This window comes from Kwoniella pini, chromosome 11 (assembly GCF_000512605.2).
Source record: "Kwoniella pini CBS 10737 chromosome 11, complete sequence".
In the NCBI taxonomy this organism is placed as follows: Eukaryota; Fungi; Basidiomycota; class Tremellomycetes; order Tremellales; family Cryptococcaceae; genus Kwoniella; species Kwoniella pini.
Window position 1 is genome coordinate 635,131 of NC_091726.1, and position 18,416 is coordinate 653,546.

Genomic DNA, 18,416 nt, shown 5'->3' on the forward strand with positions numbered 1-18,416 from the left:
TGTTGTATTTATCCCTGTTGTATCCAATGGAATCTATCAAATTATCTCTGATGTATTGTATACATTATTGGTCAACCTCCACTTTCCCACGATTGATATTTCATGAAATGTTAGTTCGGCTTCTGGCTATTTGCCTAATGACCAGCGCCATCCACTAGAAGCAAGATTCGAACATCTTTTCCGATACATAAATAAAGCAAATTCAGCATAGTCCTGATCTCGACATTATTTGGAGAATTATAGCTGGAGAATCCTCAAAAAGACACCAAAAATCAAATACTATCGACCTAATTAAAATAATATTCCTTCAAAATGCCTCCTCCACCTCAAACAGTAGCTGGCGGATCGACTTTCGATAAGAGTGAGTAGTGATTGAATGAGACACTGATATGATCGAGGCAGGCGGCGAACGAGTGTCCAAATATATCAGATATGTTTGGTCGGGCTGAAGAGAGCCGTTCAGGTTGAAGATTTAGAAGAAGACAATGGAATCTAGAATCCGATTTAGCTGACTTTAATTTTCCTTTTAGTGAAAATGGGTGCTATAATGGGAAGTAAGTGAAACCACAATAACAAATCAAAACTTGTAATCAAAGTGTTTATATTATATTTTTTTATATTAGGTTGTGTTGGTTTAACAATCGGTTTCATATTTGGTTCTTTCAGTGTATTAAGGTATGTAAATCTTTTGAATAATATCTGTTTATTTGTCAAATGATTTCCGCATATAACAATTATCGAAGGTTCTTTTTCGAAATTTGCACTAGCTTCTTACTGATGATAATTCATTTTACGAATTGTAGAGCTGGACCTGGACCTAGAGGATTAGTAGCTACTTTATCACAATATATGTTATCTTCAGCAGCTACTTTTGGATTTTTTATGTCAATTGGATCTGTGAGTTTCTCTCATCTTAATTTCAATCGACTTTGATTATATCTTTACTGAAAATGAGAAAGGATAATGAAAATTCTTTATTTGGTGTTAAACTGACTTGAATTCGTTTTTTTTCCAAACTCGTATAGGTTATTCGAACTGAATCTCAATATGCTTATGCACTTCCACCTAATTCTCCTAATGGTATAATTTCACAACCTATTATGATGGCTTGGAAAAGATCTGAAGAAAGAAAGAAGATGGAATCAGCAAGACAATAAAAGTGAAGATCACATTTGGCCGAGGTAATGAAGGATCAATATATTGAAAATGAATTAAAGGAGAGGTTTATCAGGATATTCAAGGGGATTGGATTGAAGAGATTCCGAATATATCACAAACTAAAAACAACAAGAAGTAGATTAATTTGATTCTACTCAACCCAACCAGATATAATACATAATCATGTCATATCATGCAACGACCATTCACAATACACAAATTCAGTATATCTGCACTGACATTTGACAGACAAAATGTTATTTGTATATTCAATGAATTGTGTATGTTATATGCATTGATAAATGTATTTCGACATATGATGAGATTCACCACCTTCTACTTTAGACTTTATTTGATAATTCTAATCTATCTAATTATCTTATCTTCAATTACAATTTCGCAAGATTGGAATGTATAGGTTCAACAGGAATAGCAGCTTTTGAAGGAATTAAAGTAGCTTTAAATTCATTAATATTTTCAATGAATTGATTACTAGATTTCAATTGTCCTTCGTCTTCTTTTCCTTCTTCAACTAATTTAGAATCTTCTCCTTTTCCTTTCAAATTATCAACAAGAGATTTAAGTGTTGATTTTTGTTCATCAGTGATCTCATTCGAGTTTTCAATAACACCAATAGCGAATTCTTTAATTTGACTTAAAGTTGGATTTTTAGTTAACAATTCATTTATATCTTTTTGTTCTATTTGAATTCCATTTTTAACGAATTCTTGAATTATAGGAGTAAGTGAAGTAGGATCAAATTTAACACCTTTATATTGTGATTTCAGATGTACACTTAATTTGCTTCTTTTATCTGATGAAGGTGTAATGTATTGATTATATAGTTCGATAATATCGGATTTGGTGATTTGTTTGAGTGATTCAATGTCGTTTTCGCCTACAAAAGCCATACAGATTTAGCCCATCTACGCTATCTGCCAACACCCAAATTATCAAACGATATAATAGACTCACGCTTATTAAACTCGTAATATCTATCTTTTACCCTACCCCAAAACCTCTTGGATTCCTCACTCAGGTTCTTTGGCTTTTCAGATTTCTTAGCTATCAAACTTTGTTTATGTTTTTCAAACTCATCGTCCTTCATTTCATCAATGGTTTCTTGCAAACCAGTCAAGAATTGTTCGATTTTTGATTCTACGTGGGTAGTAGATCTTTCGGATTGGACAATTATTGAATATCCCATGGATCCTGCCGATGAAGAAGCATGTGAGAAAACAATGTATCCAAGTTGTAATTTTGTTCGTAGCACATCGAAAGCTGGTTCGGATGAGATTTGACTAAACAAAGAAAGCACATTTCGCAATTTTATATCTGTTGGATCCCCAACATGTAAGTGGTAGACTACCGCCCCGTTAACTTCCGCTTTGTTGGGTACGTTCAATGACCAGACGTGTTCAGAAGCTATACAATAGTCAGCTGTGAAGGTGGGGCAACGATGGATCAGCTCACATGGTGGTGGCACAAGTGACCTAGGAGCCCTAATTTCGGATGTACTGAGAGGTCTAGGTTGAAGAACCCGTTCTACCATCTCTTGAATCTCCTTGGCTCCCTCTGGTGATGTGTTACCGTGAATAAGCGTTTCAATGAATAGTCTAGATAGCACTTCTTTGCCAAACGCTTCTACGTCGGCGGAAGTGACGACTTTGATGATGCGGACCGTCAGCCACTGTGTGGACGCTCAAACCGACTTAACTCGTCTAGCTGATCTGACTCACATTCAAGCTCTTTCAATCTCTCTTCCTGCGTCCAGGCGGTTTCCCTGCTTACATACGCGTCCCAAAACAAAGCAATACCGTATGGATCAGCCAAGGCGAAGTTTTTCCAGTCTAAGCGGGTCTATAAATCAGGTCACGCATTAGCGCACAGATTCCCAATATTTACTGATGGTGTTGAGGCTTAGAAGCGTGTATAATTGAACGTACAGCTTCGACAACCTCCTTGAATCTACCTTCATCCACTTTGTACTCCTTAAGCTTCTTCAACATAGTCTCAGTCAATACAGCCAATTTGTCAGAAAACCCTCCAGCCGAAATTCCGATCCATGAGTGCTCATTCCACAAGCTGAATGATAGTTCTGCTAAATCGGCATCGTACACATCTTCCGTGATCGAGTCTGCGAAAAGGTCGCAGAATAGTCGAGAAAGTACTGCATTCCGTGGAGTTGTTTGCAGGATAGGTCTACAACAAATATTACTCGGTCGTTAGCTTGATCTTCCCAGACGAACTCCTACCCCTCCGCATGGACTTACGAATGAAGCAGTATATCAAGGTTAGCACGAGGTTGCCAGAATCTGTCATCTCGTTTATACCATAATCGAGAACCCGGTGTATCTTTCAGTAATACTGGTCGTTTTGCAGGCTAGCAATGGCGTCAGCTAGGTCTCGAGCCGAATAGCGGTATGGATAAGCTCACTTCAGTCACGTCGAATTTCTCCACATCCAGTTTCTCAGGTATGAAAAGGTTCGGTCCAGGCAGATACAGATCGGAGATAATTTGACCAGCCATTGCCTTTAGGGCACATCAGCTACTGCGCAGAACTGCAGAACTGCAAGACACACCTCTTTCAAGAACTCCTCATCGAATTTGACCCTCTTGTATTCCGTTCCATAAATAGCTTCTTTCTTATCGAAATCTCCATGCTCTGAAACAACATCTCCTGGAATTTCTTTACAAGTAATGCCAATTGTGCTTCTTCTGGGATCAAGAAGTTGAAGTGCAGCCTCTAATTCATCTTGTCTATACTCTTCCACTAGCCATTTTGACGAAATTACCTTCTCACGTGGAACAGGAGATTGCATAAATCCAGATAAACTTGCACAATAAGAAGACGTTCTTCCTCTTTCTGCGAATTTGAAAGATATATCCGCTATAGCTTTGATCTCGTTGAATGCTTCCTTCGATGGTGGTTTGGATCGTAAAAGTGAAATGTATTTGTATATTGTCAATGCTACGTCTTTATGGTGTGCTGGAAATATAAATAGTCATTAGCCAATCTAGATCGCTTCCTTGTACGCAACGGATCTCACCTAATCCCTCTGGAGTCAGGTCTACTGTGATTTTGAACAAAGAGAACCCAGCAGCGTCGTGATGATTTCCGGCTCTAAGGGAGTTTACCCATCCTTGCTTCTTCAGGTAGGATAATATGGAACCTCGTCCCTCATGTCCGAGGAAATGCGCAAGGAAATGGGAAGGCTAGATGAGGATTATAGTATCAGCTAAGCTATACAAAGTTCAAGCGCCAGCTGACTTACTCTGGTTTTGTAAAGGTGATCAAGATCTGGGAAAGGGAAAGTGATTTCCAAACCCCTCATATCCCGTACAGGCTTTGCGAACGTGAATTCCTAGCGAACAAGCATAACAATCAGTAATGTCCCCTGAACACTACGTGCAAGGGGAGTAACTCACGGCAAGCTGTTCCTCTCCATACGGACTATCTTCAAAAGTCAATCTGACACCGTCCGGCCCAGTAGGTGGTTTACCCTCTGTTCTTATAGGAACTTTCTCAAATCTGTCTTTGACCCATTTCTCCAATGTCTCAATAGGTTCTTTCCCGACCACAGCCAATTTCATCCGCCTTGCACAATATTCCTTCTCCCACCACTCTATCAATTGTCTCCTTGGATCTCGTCCTGCATCTTTAGGTTTTGACCATAAGGATTCGTAATTACCCGTACCGAACTTTCCATACGGATGTCCTGGTTTCGAGAGTGATTTCTCTAGTTGGAAGAATCGCTATCAAAGACGGCGTCAGATCTTCTCACTTATAAACGAATGAGAATTTGGGATGGCTCACCCATACATCGTTCTGTAAGTTCTTCTTATGCTCAGAGTCGACAGCCTTGATCTCTCGTTCTGTGCAATCCTGAAATTGTGTCCAACATCAGCTTTTTGCTCGGTCGAGCTATGCTTTGTTTCGACTGAGCTCACCTCGTTGAACAAAGGCTCAATGAAGAATCCAGAAAACATATCTAAAGCACCTTCAAGCGCATCGGGTGCTACATCGAAGAAATAATTCGTAGAAGTCATAGCTGTCCAAGCATTCGAATGTCCATTATGAGCAGTGAGGTACTGTTGATAAGCATTCTCAGATGGGAACTATCACAAAGGTATTTATCGTCAGCTCAGTAATCTTCATAGAGAAGAAAAGAGCTTACAGCTTTTGTACCCATGAAAAGAAGATGTTCACTTTTCAAATCAAACAAATCAGAATTCACACCCTTCAAAATCTTTGGATTTGGTTAAAAGGGAGAAGAAAACATACCAGAAATGAGCACATCCAGGTAGATCTTGAGGATCACTCAGATGCCCAACTCCAACATCCATTGATGCAGCAGCTTTATCAGCCTTTTCATCTGATACAACTATAACTTCTAAACCATTTTGTAATGTAAAGTATTTATGAGGTCGATCTTCCGTGGGAGGGAGAATCAAGTTAACAGGTCCAGTAGCTTTTGGAATAGGTGGACAAGGTGTATAAGGCGAGGACATTATAGGCGATTGAGGGAGATTCGTTTTCGGTCTGAGAGTTGGATGATGAGGAATTGGAAGGGAAATAAAGAATATCAGTATGCTTTTCAAAGACATGGCGAAGTCATTGTATTCGTGATCTCGAAACCCGGTCTGGAAATTTTGTGGGTGATACACCACAAGGATAAGGAATGCCCACTCGTTTTCGCCCGAAAGGACGTTGAAAAGCCGCTCAAGATACACACATGATGAAAGGACAGATTATTTCAAAACTCACTCAACAGAAGCTACAGTAGCGTAATTCCTCTTATTTAAATTATATCTTTCGACTCCCGTATCAAGCGTAGAAAGCTTTTTAACACTCTCCAAGTTCAAGCTCGTTCGGTATGTTGATGAAAGCCTAATCTGATTTTGTCTCGTTGATTGAGGACCGCAAAGTTGTGTGGGTTTAACGGTTATTAATCGTTTACCATCAATCGATGTGGAGGTTGAAAACGATGATGAAAATGATGATGACTTGATTCGAGGTATTGTTGATCTCGCACCTCTACTTAATCTAAAGAGAGATGACATATGTGTGAGATACAAAACAATCTATTATTTTATTTCAAGCCTATTCTGTTATTGTCGGGATATACTATAGTGTATCGTATTCACCTGTTTGAACAAAAAGAGGATCGAGTGATTGAATGAATCGATGAGTTTCCGCGGGATGTCACACTTAAGGCGGCGATTAGCGTAACTTGGTACAACCTCCCGGCCGGATTGTCTGGTTTAGCTGAAACGCTATCATCAGTCTGCATGCTTCTGACCTTCAGTTGGATTGAGGATGTCGATCGTGTGAGCATGCTCTTGTCCTCAAAGCGCTACATTTGGTCTGCGAATAATTAATCGTATCATTACAGTAATCGTCTGATCTGATTCGGTCTCCTTCCTAATTGATGCCACGATGTAGAAGGCTTGCAATGTGATTGATTTCTTTGATGGGCAACAATAATCGAATGAACATATAATGCAGCAATAGAGTGGAGGAAACACAAAGAGCTGAGCAAACACTCTGAAGAAGTATGTTATATGTGAATGCATCGCTAATCAAAGATTAAGCGGAATGTATAAAAAGTAAAATAGCGAAAACGAAAAAGGTATATAAAAGTATAAATTCCTTTGTAATTGACAAGTTGCTTAAGCACCGAAACCGTAAAGGGTTCTACCTTGTCTCTTAAGAGCGTAGACTACATCGAGGGAAGTAACAGTCTTTCTCTTGGCGTGTTCAGTGTAAGTGACGGAATCTCGAATAACGTTTTCAAGGAAGATCTTAAGAACACCTCGGGTTTCTATTGAAAATCAATCCATTCGTTAGTATCGCCACTCTTTCTTGATATTCAATCTGATCATAAATGTTTTAACTCACCCTCGTAGATAAGACCTGAGATTCGCTTAACACCACCTCTTCGTGCGAGACGTCTGATAGCGGGTTTGGTAATACCTCTACAATAAATCAAATCAAGTTAGTATTGCTCAATAATCAAAGTTATTAACATAGATGTTTGACTCACTGGATGTTGTCTCTCAAAACTTTTCTGTGTCTCTTGGCACCACCTTTACCTAAACCTTTACCACCTTTTCCTCGACCGGACATTGTATGAAGAATTTGTTATTTGGTTGGAAGTAAGAAAAAAGAGTAATAGTTGATTGACTTGTTAGTCGATTGTTGTGTGTGTTTGAATGGATGAAGGGAAAGTAAAAGATAATCGTTAATATGATGGGGGTTTATGTATCTTTTTTGAGGTTATGTAGATCACGTATTGACAAAGGCGTCATGGGAATAAACAAATACAATCAACCGGTGTTTCGGCGATATATCGAGTCTCATAAGCACAAATCACGTGATTTAGCTTTGTTATCACTCATATCACCGGGATTATGGTGATGAGATAAACATCAATAGCATTTGTATTGTGAATCACCCTACCTTATTGCATGCAACCTCAAATGGGCATGTAAGGGTGTATGGCGTCATAGATGGTTCTTTGAGATGTATACCATGAAGAAAAATTGAATGAGCAGAGCAATGAATGAAGGAGAAACACGTGTGGTGTGTCTTTAACCTAATCGTTGCGAAATAAGTCGAACGCGTTAACTGGCTGGCATAACAGGCTGCTATGATGATATTGATGCAAAGCAGCATGATCATTGACTTGAAGTAATTGATCTAGTAGTCGACTCTCTATATGTACATGTGAGCAGAATGACACGCCAACTCAGAACGATCTTGACATTTAGCATGACAGCGAATTTGCCCAATATGATAGTGAACAAAGCGTTTCCTAATTCCCGGCTAAATCAACGAAGAAAGTCAAATGCACGATCTTCTTTCTTCTTTCTAATTTATTACATCGTATGTATCATGATGAGAAGTTGAGATTTACATTCATCATACATTGATAATGTTGTTCATATTCAATGTCTTCGTCATCTTCAAAACTCTCACAACCACATCATTCACTTGATACTCCCACTACACGTAATGCAATTACACCTTCATATCAAATACCTGGATTAACAAGAAGTAAATCAACAATTCATCTTCCATTATATCGTAGAATTTTATTTCCTCATGATGATCCATCTTCTATAATTCCTCAAATAGTACGTGGACAAGGAAAAGATGTAGATTTAATAAATGAACGGTATGTTCACCTAGCTATTTTTCATACTAATATACGATGATAGTAAATCATATATCTATATATATTGACTTACTAATTATTTTTTGATAGATTATATCACTTGATTGCATTAACACTTCGTGCATATGTTCAATCATGGTATAATCAATTTTCATCAAATCGTACATTATCTCCTTTAATTAATAAATTAATAATTCAACCAATTTTATCACCAATTTTAACTGATATTTATCTTAATCCAGATAAAATTTATTATTTTATTTTAATTGATTTACCAATTATTTTAAATTTACATTTAAAAATAATAAATGAATCAAAATTATCTTTAATTTATTTACCAATATCAACATCAACAAAAAAAGAAAATAAAAATGATTTAGCAAAAAGATATAATAATAGATTACCTTTATTATCTATTATAGAAAAAGAAAAAGAAGAAGAAGAAGGTGAATATGAATATGAAATTTCAGATTTATATTTAAAAGCAATTTCATCTTCAATTTTAAATTTTTATATACCTTCAAATTCAAAAAATAAAGAAAATCAAAATGAAGATGATATTAAAGGAATAACTGAATTAGAAAGAATTATGATTAAAGAAATATTTTCAAATTTAATTTTAAGATCAATTATAAATAAATCGACTGAAAATTGGTTTTGGTATCAAATTATTTTAAAATTATTAGGTGAACCTGATTCTAATTTAGATTTAATATCAAGAGGAAAAGAATTATCAAATAAAAGTATAATTCAATTAATAATATATTGGTTTAATAATATTATAAAAACATTTTATATATTCTGGAATGGAATTTTTAATTTAATAAAAATATATTCAAATTCAAATTATCCTAAAAATTATAATAATTTAAGATATCAAAAAACTTTTGAACCAATTTTTTTACTTTTAAAAGAATTTTTAAATTCAATAAATCAACAACAACAACAACAAAAACAAAAATATAAATTCAATGTTTTTTTATTAGAAATAATTGAATTTTTATTAAATTTTAATTTAATTAATTTAATAATTGATAAAATTTTATATAATTTTATAAAAAATAATTTATTAAATTTAAAAAATTCTTTAAATTTAATTAATTTTTTAGAAAATATTTTATTTCCAATTAATAATAATCAATTTCCTTTACCTTCTCAACCTATTCCAACTGAAAATGAAATTATTGAATTAAAATTAAAATTAATTAAAAGATTAAATGAAATTATACCTTCTTTTATTAAAAATTTAATTTTTAATAATAATAATAATAAAGCAGATAAAGATATTGAAAATTTATTAAATTTATTAGAAAATCGTTCTTGTAATTCACATTTAATTGCTTTAATTTTAAATTGTTTAATTGCTACTTTAATACCTGATTTAGTTATTTCATCTGATTTTGATTATTTTAATCAAGATGAAATTGTTAGTGAATTAAGTCAGAATCAACAAAAAGAGGAACAAGTTGTAAATTTAAATGAGTGAATATAGCATCATTGTAAGTTGTAAATCTAAACAATAAATATAGCATAGTTGTATAATTTAAATATATATATATATACATGTATTATATATTATCGTACATCACGTCTTCGTTTCGCTCGTCCTTCTTTGGTCCGTTGCTATAAGTCCATAAAAAAGACAGCATCTCTACCAATCTATACTCGTTCAGGATGTACAACACAAATATAAGCCAATCCCCTGAATATCCTAAAAATCCTTCCATTCATCATCTTCCCATCCATCTTTCTTCTTCGCACCTCCATTCACATTGGCTTTACCAGTTGTAGTCGAAGTAGTACTTTGTTTCGAATGATTATCCCAACTATCAAAGAAATCATCTTCATTATCACCTCCATGAGGAGTAATTAAACCATCTTCTGCATCACCAGATCTTTCTAATTGTCCATATCCATTTTGTCTTGATGATCCTCCTCCAACTCCTACAACCGAATTTAAACCTAATTTACTTAATTGTTCATTTAAATCAATTCCACCTTTTGTTTTTGTAACTTCATTTAAAGTTCCCCAACTTTCTCCTGCTTTTGTTGATGCCCAACCTCCAACTTCTTTAGCTTGTGAAGTTGCATTTGATAAATATTTTTTCCATTCTTCAGATTGTTCACCTTGTGCATATTCTTGTGCACGTGCTACACTAGGTTTGACAACTGTTTGATTAATTTCACTTGCAGCAGATGTAACTGCAGAAGAAAATAATCCCCATCCTTTACTTAATGCTCCTAATGGATTTTTTTGTAATTCATCCAAAGTAGGTGCAGAATGGGAAGATAATCCATATGAAGGATGTTGGGAACTTGTATCATTCATAGGTGTAGAACCAAATCCTTGATATCTTCCACCTTGAGAAGGAGGTAAATCATCTGGACGCGATGCGTTTGAATTGCCCATTCTTTCGAAGAATGCTTCATTCTGATCTTTTTGACTTGGGTTTGGTGCGTATGAAGGGTTCAAATTGGATGATCCGATACCTGCTCCACCTGCTCGGGATTTACGTGTAGCTTGAGCAGAAGATGGTCGAGAAGGTGCGGCTGATGCTGGTGGTGGAGCGGATGGAGACCAGGATTGAGGTGGATCAGCACATGCTGCTGCGAGCTGATCAAGAGGTAACATGTAAGTTAATTAAGAGAAGAAGAGAAGATCGAAAGAAGGAAATGCGGCCTACCTTCTCTCGATATTGACTTGCGGCCCAGCTATTATACTTCTCCTGCATACCTATTCCCTTTGAATAACCTCCATCAGGTCCGTAACTTTCGATGAAACTTTTGAAAGCTTCATTTCCACCAAGCTGAACCAGGGTATATCAGCTATGCCTAGCACTCAAACCAATTAAGCAAAGCTAAATTGCGAACCCACCTTCATCTTTTTCAATTGCTCTTCAGACCATTTGTCCATCGTTATACTTCTAACAAACGATATATGAACTCCGAAACCTACATCCAATTTATGAGCTGAGTATGATCCCGTTTTACGGCAAGCGAGAACTGATAGCTCACCTCGGTGTATACCTGAACATTCAAGACAGATAAAAGTACCGTAACTTACTGATGCCCACTGTGGTGACGGGGCATTACAGTCGACACAGACTGAGGAGACAACATTCCATTTCAGCTTAGTGCGTTATTGCGAGTACCCCAGCCGAGCTAATTGACCAAGATCAACTGATGAATCTTACTCACGCTTGTTATTGCCCGTATTCATTAGAGCTAGGAGCTCTTTCTTTTGATAGATTTCCGCCATCTTGGATCAGTCGCAAATTATGAGTCCAGACGATTGCTGGAGTGGTTCTGAGCCAGGGAATGGAGACTGTGATTAGCAAAGAACAGCAGATTGATGCCAGGTGATGAAGATAGTCGATATGTTGATATTGAATTGGGATTGATTAGTAATTTTGTGATCGACATACAGATTAGACGCGTTAGGAAAGTAAAGGAGGTGTTGGATCACATGACGTGGCAAAATGTATTGTACGGTGATAAAAGGCTTATCTCGATGATGGCACGTGCGATCGTAACAGGGACACTTTGAGTTTGATCGGATTAGCACGATAACGTTATAAACGTTATAAGGAGACGGAGAAATATTATTGCTAGTAATATATTTTGTATTGCTTCAGATCCAGTCAGAGTAGGTTACTACAAGCTATCACCAGGCACTAATCAAACATGCCGAATGACCGGATGCCGATTGTTCATCGCCTCACTTGCGATCGTACTAGTATGGGTATCCTATCTTTAAGATTCGGACGCATTTTACACTTTTTCCCAATTCCTTTGAATTTCGCTACATTTGTGGAATGATTAGTATCAAGTCCATTGTGTAATTCTTATCACTTTAAACCTAACACTTCAGGTGGGAACAACTTAAAATGCCAAAAGATGAACCTTTACATCCACCGCCTCTCAAAAGAGGGGATGCCTGTTTATACTGTCGTAAAAGGCGAATAAGATGTACGGCTGAAAAACCAACTTGTGCTCATTGTTCAAAATCAGGTAGAGAATGTGTATATGATAATGGTAAACCAGTTAGCAGGGTAAAACAGCTTGAAGAGAAAGTAGCTCAATTAGAAAATCTCTTACAAGGTCAAGCCTCAGATAACGTTGAAAAAAGGCGAGAAAGTGCAGATTCAATTCACCCTCCTCCATTAATACATCATTCTTCAAGTGAAACTTCGAATCAAAGTGCAAGTATGAGCTCAAACACATTTCAACAGTCACAAACACAGATACAACCTCAATCTACAACAAGTTACGGATATACTGTAAATGCAAATACTGAAAATTTCGATATCAATATGTTTGACTCAATACTTCAAGCTCAACCTTCAACAAACAATAATGTGATGAATAATTTCGCTAGTTTTGGTGGAGCTTTCTTCAGTGGGAATGTAATGAGTGCTGAAACTGGCGCTACATCAAATTTCTTCGGTCTTACGAATGATAACATTCCTGTAGATTCAAATCAAGCGATTGGACAAGCTGGACCAAGTATAGAAAGTCTATTCGATTTCAACCTTCTAGATCCAAATTATATGAACATGTTAAACTCCTTCGATACAAGTCTCACCGATCCTGATCCAACTCTTCAATCTTTCCAAGACTCATTATCTAAAACGGCACAACCTCAACAAACCTCAAGTATACCTTTCCAGGTTCAGCCTAAATCACCTTCTCCCCCTCCACAAATCGGGCCTTTGACGTCTTCGGTAATCGATCCCGGCGGTGCCGGCGGTGTACAGAATCAGCCTCAGAATCAGTCTCAGTCTCAATTGTCCAACAATCAGGTTTATGGATATACGGATTCAAACAACGGCAATGATCCATTACGTAGAGGATCAGATGCTACGTATGGATTTGTGGATATCAATAATGCAAGAGACTGGCTGCCTATGGACACAGATGACTTTACTCCCGCAAGTACGAGCACGACTAGTCGGAGCAAATCGTTTTCCGTTAATTCAATTGGACAGGAAGATCTGGCAAAATTCGCTCAAACAAGCTCCAGGGCACTATCTTCTTCCGAAGTGGCATACAACCAGATGAGACAAGCCTATGTCGAACCTGAATCGTTAAGCCCAAATGATTTGCTTAGTCAGGTCGAAAGCACGATGGTTCCTGCAGCTGGTCCAGGTAGACATACCATGATTTATTCCGATAGTAGAACCACCTTTAACGATAATAATCAGACGACCGAATCGAGTCAGGATCCTCAAAGATGGGTTACGGGTATTACCGATTCTTCGCCCCCCGATGCACCCGCCGGAATAGGCACAAGCCCTGTTGATCATAATGAGTTCAAAGATAAGGATAGTGATGGGTTCACCCTGGTTGGAGGATGGTTTGATGCGAACGACTTGCCGAAAGTTGCAAGGGACCATTTGTGCGTGATGCCATTGAACCTTGATTCCACTCTTGAATTGATAGCAAGCTGATCTAGACGTGTTCGTAGACTTGATTTGTTCTTCTCCGGAATGAGACTATTCGGCCAAGAATTCCACGTACCGAGGTTTATGGCTAGGTGAGTCGCCCCTTTCCGTTGTTCAAGGAGAATAGATCAAACATACTGAAATTTGATCACATAGCCTTACACTTCCAGCTCACAAACGACCTCACCCTTGTCTGCTATACACTATGTATACTCTGGCATCTCGAATATCGGACTCGCCGCCCATTAGACAACTCGAACCGCATTTCTACAAAATCGCATCTAGTCAATTGGAACAATCAATAGGTATGGCAGATCGCTTGTTGGATGCTACACGGGCAAGTACACTTCTGGCAATCTATAAATTTAGTAAAGCTAGGTATCATGAGGGCTGGATGATGACTGGACAAGCCGCCAGGTAAGCGCAACAAACCCGCACTTTCCATATCTATTTTTTCCTATGTTACTTCCTTCCAAATATGCTTCGCACGCTTTCTTCTTGCCTCTGTCGGTGCTAACGTGGACCTCAATCGCTAGACTGGCTATTTCTTGTGGATTACATCAAATTCCTTCTTCAGTGTATAAACCGCCAACAGGGCCTAATGTAAATGCAGACTTGGCAGGAATGATGAGACATCGGTCTTTTGTCTTGCCCCCTCCTAAGGATGCTATAGACCTCGGTGAACGGATTTGGGTTTTGTGAGTTCTCTCATGTTTATTGGCGGCCTCTATGCCCCTTGTAGGTCAGAACGTTAACTGACATACCCTCGAAGTTGGTCAATCTACACTACGGATCGATGTGGAAGTATCTCGACTCAATGGCCTCCTGCCATTCCAGATGATATAGTCACTACTCCATTCCCCCGACCATTGCACGAATATGAGCTTGTAAGTAACATCTCACTTCCGCCCTCAAAACGGGTCTCCAGCTTATTAGGATATTTCTAGGGCTTGGTTACGGAACAAGATGATTTGAAATCAGTTCAATCGATATACAAACCAACATTCCATCACAATCCATTACCCCACTACACTGAGACCACTATGATCTCAATTCGATTACGTTCAATCAGTATACTAGAAAGAGCTTCCAAATTGATGTATGTAACTCCTGAAGAAGGTTGGGAAAGATCGATACCTACTCAAATTTATTCCACTGTCAATTCATCAAGCAATTCACCATCGGCAAATATAGATGATTACTTATTCAGTCAAATTAAAAGCGCTGCTGGATTGTCAACGAATTATCAAAATAACTCTTCTTCAAGTAGTACAGGTTTTAGTCCACAATCTAATACAAGTGATCAAAACTTTTACCCTGGTTCAGGATCAGGATCAGGTTCAACTAGTACGAATGGAAGAAGATCAAGTAAACAGAAAGAAGGTTGGACTAGAACTGCTCGTATAAGAACACCTAAAGCATATGAAGAAGTTAAACAAGCATTATTGAGAATTGAAACTGATTTACCACCTGAATGGAGAGTTGAATGGTGGAAATGGGATGGAAAAGTACAAGAATGGCATTTTACTAAACCTAGGAAAGATTTAATAACACTTGTAAGCCTTTTTCTCTATCTTTCTTATGTTCAGTAGTCAGTGAGGAATCAGTTGCTGATGTTTGAACGGTTAATGAAATAGCATTTCGTTCTTGGATGTGCTTGGATGTTCTTATATGATGTTTTTGCATTCAATGCGGAAAATACGGACGCTGTTAATGTTGCTAAACGATTAACTGTCACTGTTAGATTTGTTAGAAAGGATGCAATGACAAGTGATTTAGATGTATTCATAGCTATGACGTGGGTTATTCAATATTTTGATTGAATGATAGATAAAATAAAGCTAATTTGTAGGCTCAATTAGATGGTCATTTATTTCAAAAATTTTGATTAGAGAAATGAAAAGATTACAATCTATAGGAGATATTACTGGTGAGTTTAGGAAATGATGCTATTTTCCAAATGAGAATCAAATGAATTATTGAATTCATCAAAAAATGAACTGATTTTTTTTTTTTTTTTGGGGGGAATATAGGTGCAAATGAATTAGAACCTGATATTTCAGTTTTAGTAACAGCATTAAAAGAATTTGGAACACGTTATACAATTGGTACAATGCAAGCAATGCGTACTGAAAGATATAAAAAATCATCAAAAGAAGAAATTGATTTTTTAAATAAAAATGAATTAAATAGTGATGATAATGAAGAAGAAGAAGGAAATGAAGAAGAAGAAAAAAATGAAAGATATAAATAATTTTCAAAATCAAATTTAAATTTACATTCTATGAAAGAATTATTTTAAAAGAAATAACCAAAAATAAATTATTTTTTAAATGATTAATTAATTTATATTATAGATTTAAAAATCTTTCATTTTTTTATTTTTTAAAAAAACATTATAATTTGATTTTTTGATTTTTTGATTTTTTGATTTTTAAATTGAATGAATTGTTCGATTCCTTAATAGTCAATAAGAATTTAATATAAATTATAGAATAAATAATTAATGTATTTAGTTGTAATGTATGAATCAGGTTACAAACTTTGTATATTGATAATATGAAGCACAAATATACTTGTATTGATATTTGATATTCTTGATATTCTCAAATCAATTAATTTGTTAAATGACTGATTCTGACTCTACCAATCAATGAAACTCATTTTCCAATAAAAGTTCATTTCTCGAGTTAGCAAATCAAAGAAGAACTGTGAGACTAGTATCATTTCAAAAATGCATAATCTCAAAGGTGATTACTGCGTAAGAAAACTCCTATTCTACCCTATCTTCTAAAATGTAGTCCTAATTAACCTTAATTGCTACGTACACATCGATATCATACACCATATTCTAATTTCCGCTATAAAGAGCTTATCGGTAGAACTAATTTTCAAAATAAAAATATATTAGTAAATCAATTGCAAAATCTGGTGATTAAACGGAAAAACCCACATGATCAGCTTGAAGGTTAGCAGCTATTTCAGCTTCAGCTTTATCACCATTAGCTAATAATTTTTCTTTATTATATAAAAGTTCTTCTCTAGTTTCTGTAGAGTATTCTGCGTTTTGAGCTGATAATGAATAAATTTACATTAGCGATTTTGTCACAAACATGTGAGATTTTAGAGGATGACAACATTGACTCACTTTCAACAATGGCATCTACAGGACAAGCTTCTTGACAAAATCCACAATAAATACATTTTGTCATATCAAGATCTAAATTTACCAAAAAAAAAAAAAAAAAGAAACGCAATTGTCAATTCAGTTAAATGAAATTTCTAATTTGAAATAAAACAAGATTAAACTAACCATATCTTGTTGTTCTCCTTGATCCATCTTCTCTAGCCTCAGATTCGATCGTTATAGCTTGTGCAGGGCAAATAGCTTCACAAAGTTTACAAGCTGCAAAAAGTTATCACTTTAAAAAAATCGAACAAAATGAAATATTAACTTGGTATGGAAACTCACCGATACATCTTTCTTCACCATTTGGATATCTTCTTAAAGCATGTTCACCTCTAAATCTAGGTGATAAAGGACCTTTTTCGAATGGATACATAATTGTATATGGTGGTCTAAAGAATTGTTCAAGTACAATCCACATTCCTAAAATTATAAAGTTTCTGTTAAATTATTTCATTTTTTTACATTGATTGGTATTTCGCAAATCGCGTGATTGATTTAAACTCACCTCTTACAATTTCAGTAAAGAAAAACAATTGACTAGCTTTATCTAAAGCACTAGGTCCTTTTGAATAATCAGGATATGAATCAGATCCAATTGAAGTTCCAATTTGTTCAATATTCCCTATATCTTGTCTTGATCCTTTAGAAGTTGAATCAACTGTAGTTGATTCTCTTGGATTAGGTGATTTTATTGGTCCAGGTGTAATTGTTCTAGGTCCAGTATTTCTAGGTAAAAATGGATTTTTTCCTTGACCTTGACCATTTCCATTTACAGGTGTTGCTAATAAAATTTTTGAAGTAGAATGTATTGATCTAATTGTTAATGGTAATGATTTTGATTTTGATGAAGATGAAAGTATAGGTCTAAATAATGGTATTAAATTTCGTGTCATTTTGTATAATTTCAATTTCACCAAAGAACTTGAGCCAGGTTAGATTGAAAATGCGGAATGAGAGGGTTTGTATGAGATTAGTAAATTAAAGTGTCCCTTTTGTCTATCGATGTCTTTGTGTCTATACGATCAAGATTAGATATTGAATGAATTATGCTTTTAGTAATATCAGATCGAATAGATATAATAAGATCGAGATTGAAATCTAACAAGCGTTGAATTCAAACCTCATTAACCAACGATAATTAACGCGATGTCACTCAACAACGGAGTTAAATAAATGTGGCATTCATTCAATATCCAATCATTTTTACCCTACTTCAAATGCATCCATCCCCATATCAACCACGTGTTAGATAGTATAGCAGATAGACTACGTTAACGTCATGATCAACTAACTATGCATGATACCGTCAATATAATAACGATAAGTACTTTACTGAACAAGCAGAAACGTATAATCTACATGAAAGTTGAAGAATTGAAAAATCGAAATGATCGAGCATACAAAATACGTTAAATATCGTTCCACTTGAGATTCTACTATAT

At 36.0% G+C, this 18,416-nt stretch overlaps 7 protein-coding genes across 7 annotated transcripts; 3 read left to right on the forward strand and 4 right to left on the reverse strand.

The window, feature by feature from the left end:
- Positions 1-312: 312 nt before the first annotated feature.
- On the forward strand, positions 313-1,157 carry I206_107572 (protein mgr2; the record flags this gene model as incomplete). Its single annotated transcript, XM_019157617.1, has 5 exons — positions 313-361; positions 531-554; positions 624-675; positions 804-897; positions 1,026-1,157. The coding sequence occupies 5 exons, from the start codon at positions 313-315 to the stop codon at positions 1,155-1,157; spliced, it is 351 nt and encodes a 116-aa protein (XP_019009257.1).
- A 390-nt stretch (positions 1,158-1,547) lies between these two features.
- I206_107573 (uncharacterized protein) lies at positions 1,548-6,223 on the reverse strand (the record flags this gene model as incomplete). Its single annotated transcript, XM_019157618.2, has 16 exons — positions 1,548-2,056; positions 2,134-2,583; positions 2,632-2,823; positions 2,898-3,018; positions 3,105-3,360; positions 3,432-3,541; positions 3,596-3,691; positions 3,742-4,148; positions 4,210-4,375; positions 4,435-4,524; positions 4,589-4,915; positions 4,977-5,045; positions 5,111-5,278; positions 5,338-5,368; positions 5,445-5,702; positions 5,928-6,223. The coding sequence occupies 16 exons, from the start codon at positions 6,221-6,223 to the stop codon at positions 1,548-1,550; spliced, it is 3,546 nt and encodes a 1,181-aa protein (XP_019009258.2).
- Positions 6,224-6,832: 609 nt separating this feature from the next.
- On the reverse strand, positions 6,833-7,289 carry I206_107574 (histone H4; the record flags this gene model as incomplete). The annotated part of the gene is made up of 3 exons (XM_019157619.1): positions 6,833-6,984; positions 7,062-7,138; positions 7,207-7,289. 3 exons carry the CDS (start codon positions 7,287-7,289, stop codon positions 6,833-6,835), a joined length of 312 nt encoding a protein of 103 aa, XP_019009259.1.
- Positions 7,290-8,113: 824 nt separating this feature from the next.
- Positions 8,114-9,826, forward strand: I206_107575 (uncharacterized protein; the record flags this gene model as incomplete). The annotated part of the gene is made up of 2 exons (XM_019157620.1): positions 8,114-8,340; positions 8,431-9,826. The coding sequence occupies 2 exons, from the start codon at positions 8,114-8,116 to the stop codon at positions 9,824-9,826; spliced, it is 1,623 nt and encodes a 540-aa protein (XP_019009260.1).
- A 225-nt stretch (positions 9,827-10,051) lies between these two features.
- On the reverse strand, positions 10,052-11,599 carry I206_107576 (uncharacterized protein; the record flags this gene model as incomplete). The annotated part of the gene is made up of 5 exons (XM_019157621.1): positions 10,052-10,954; positions 11,025-11,147; positions 11,216-11,292; positions 11,356-11,445; positions 11,539-11,599. 5 exons carry the CDS (start codon positions 11,597-11,599, stop codon positions 10,052-10,054), a joined length of 1,254 nt encoding a protein of 417 aa, XP_019009261.1.
- Positions 11,600-12,227: 628 nt separating this feature from the next.
- I206_107577 (uncharacterized protein) lies at positions 12,228-16,038 on the forward strand (the record flags this gene model as incomplete). Its single annotated transcript, XM_070203547.1, has 9 exons — positions 12,228-13,738; positions 13,808-13,876; positions 13,941-14,201; positions 14,321-14,482; positions 14,557-14,671; positions 14,732-15,340; positions 15,422-15,582; positions 15,647-15,714; positions 15,818-16,038. 9 exons carry the CDS (start codon positions 12,228-12,230, stop codon positions 16,036-16,038), a joined length of 3,177 nt encoding a protein of 1,058 aa, XP_070059648.1.
- A 681-nt stretch (positions 16,039-16,719) lies between these two features.
- On the reverse strand, positions 16,720-17,867 carry I206_107578 (NADH-ubiquinone oxidoreductase 23 kDa subunit, mitochondrial; the record flags this gene model as incomplete). The annotated part of the gene is made up of 5 exons (XM_019157623.1): positions 16,720-16,856; positions 16,933-17,004; positions 17,098-17,190; positions 17,257-17,394; positions 17,480-17,867. 5 exons carry the CDS (start codon positions 17,865-17,867, stop codon positions 16,720-16,722), a joined length of 828 nt encoding a protein of 275 aa, XP_019009263.1.
- Positions 17,868-18,416: the final 549 nt, after the last annotated feature.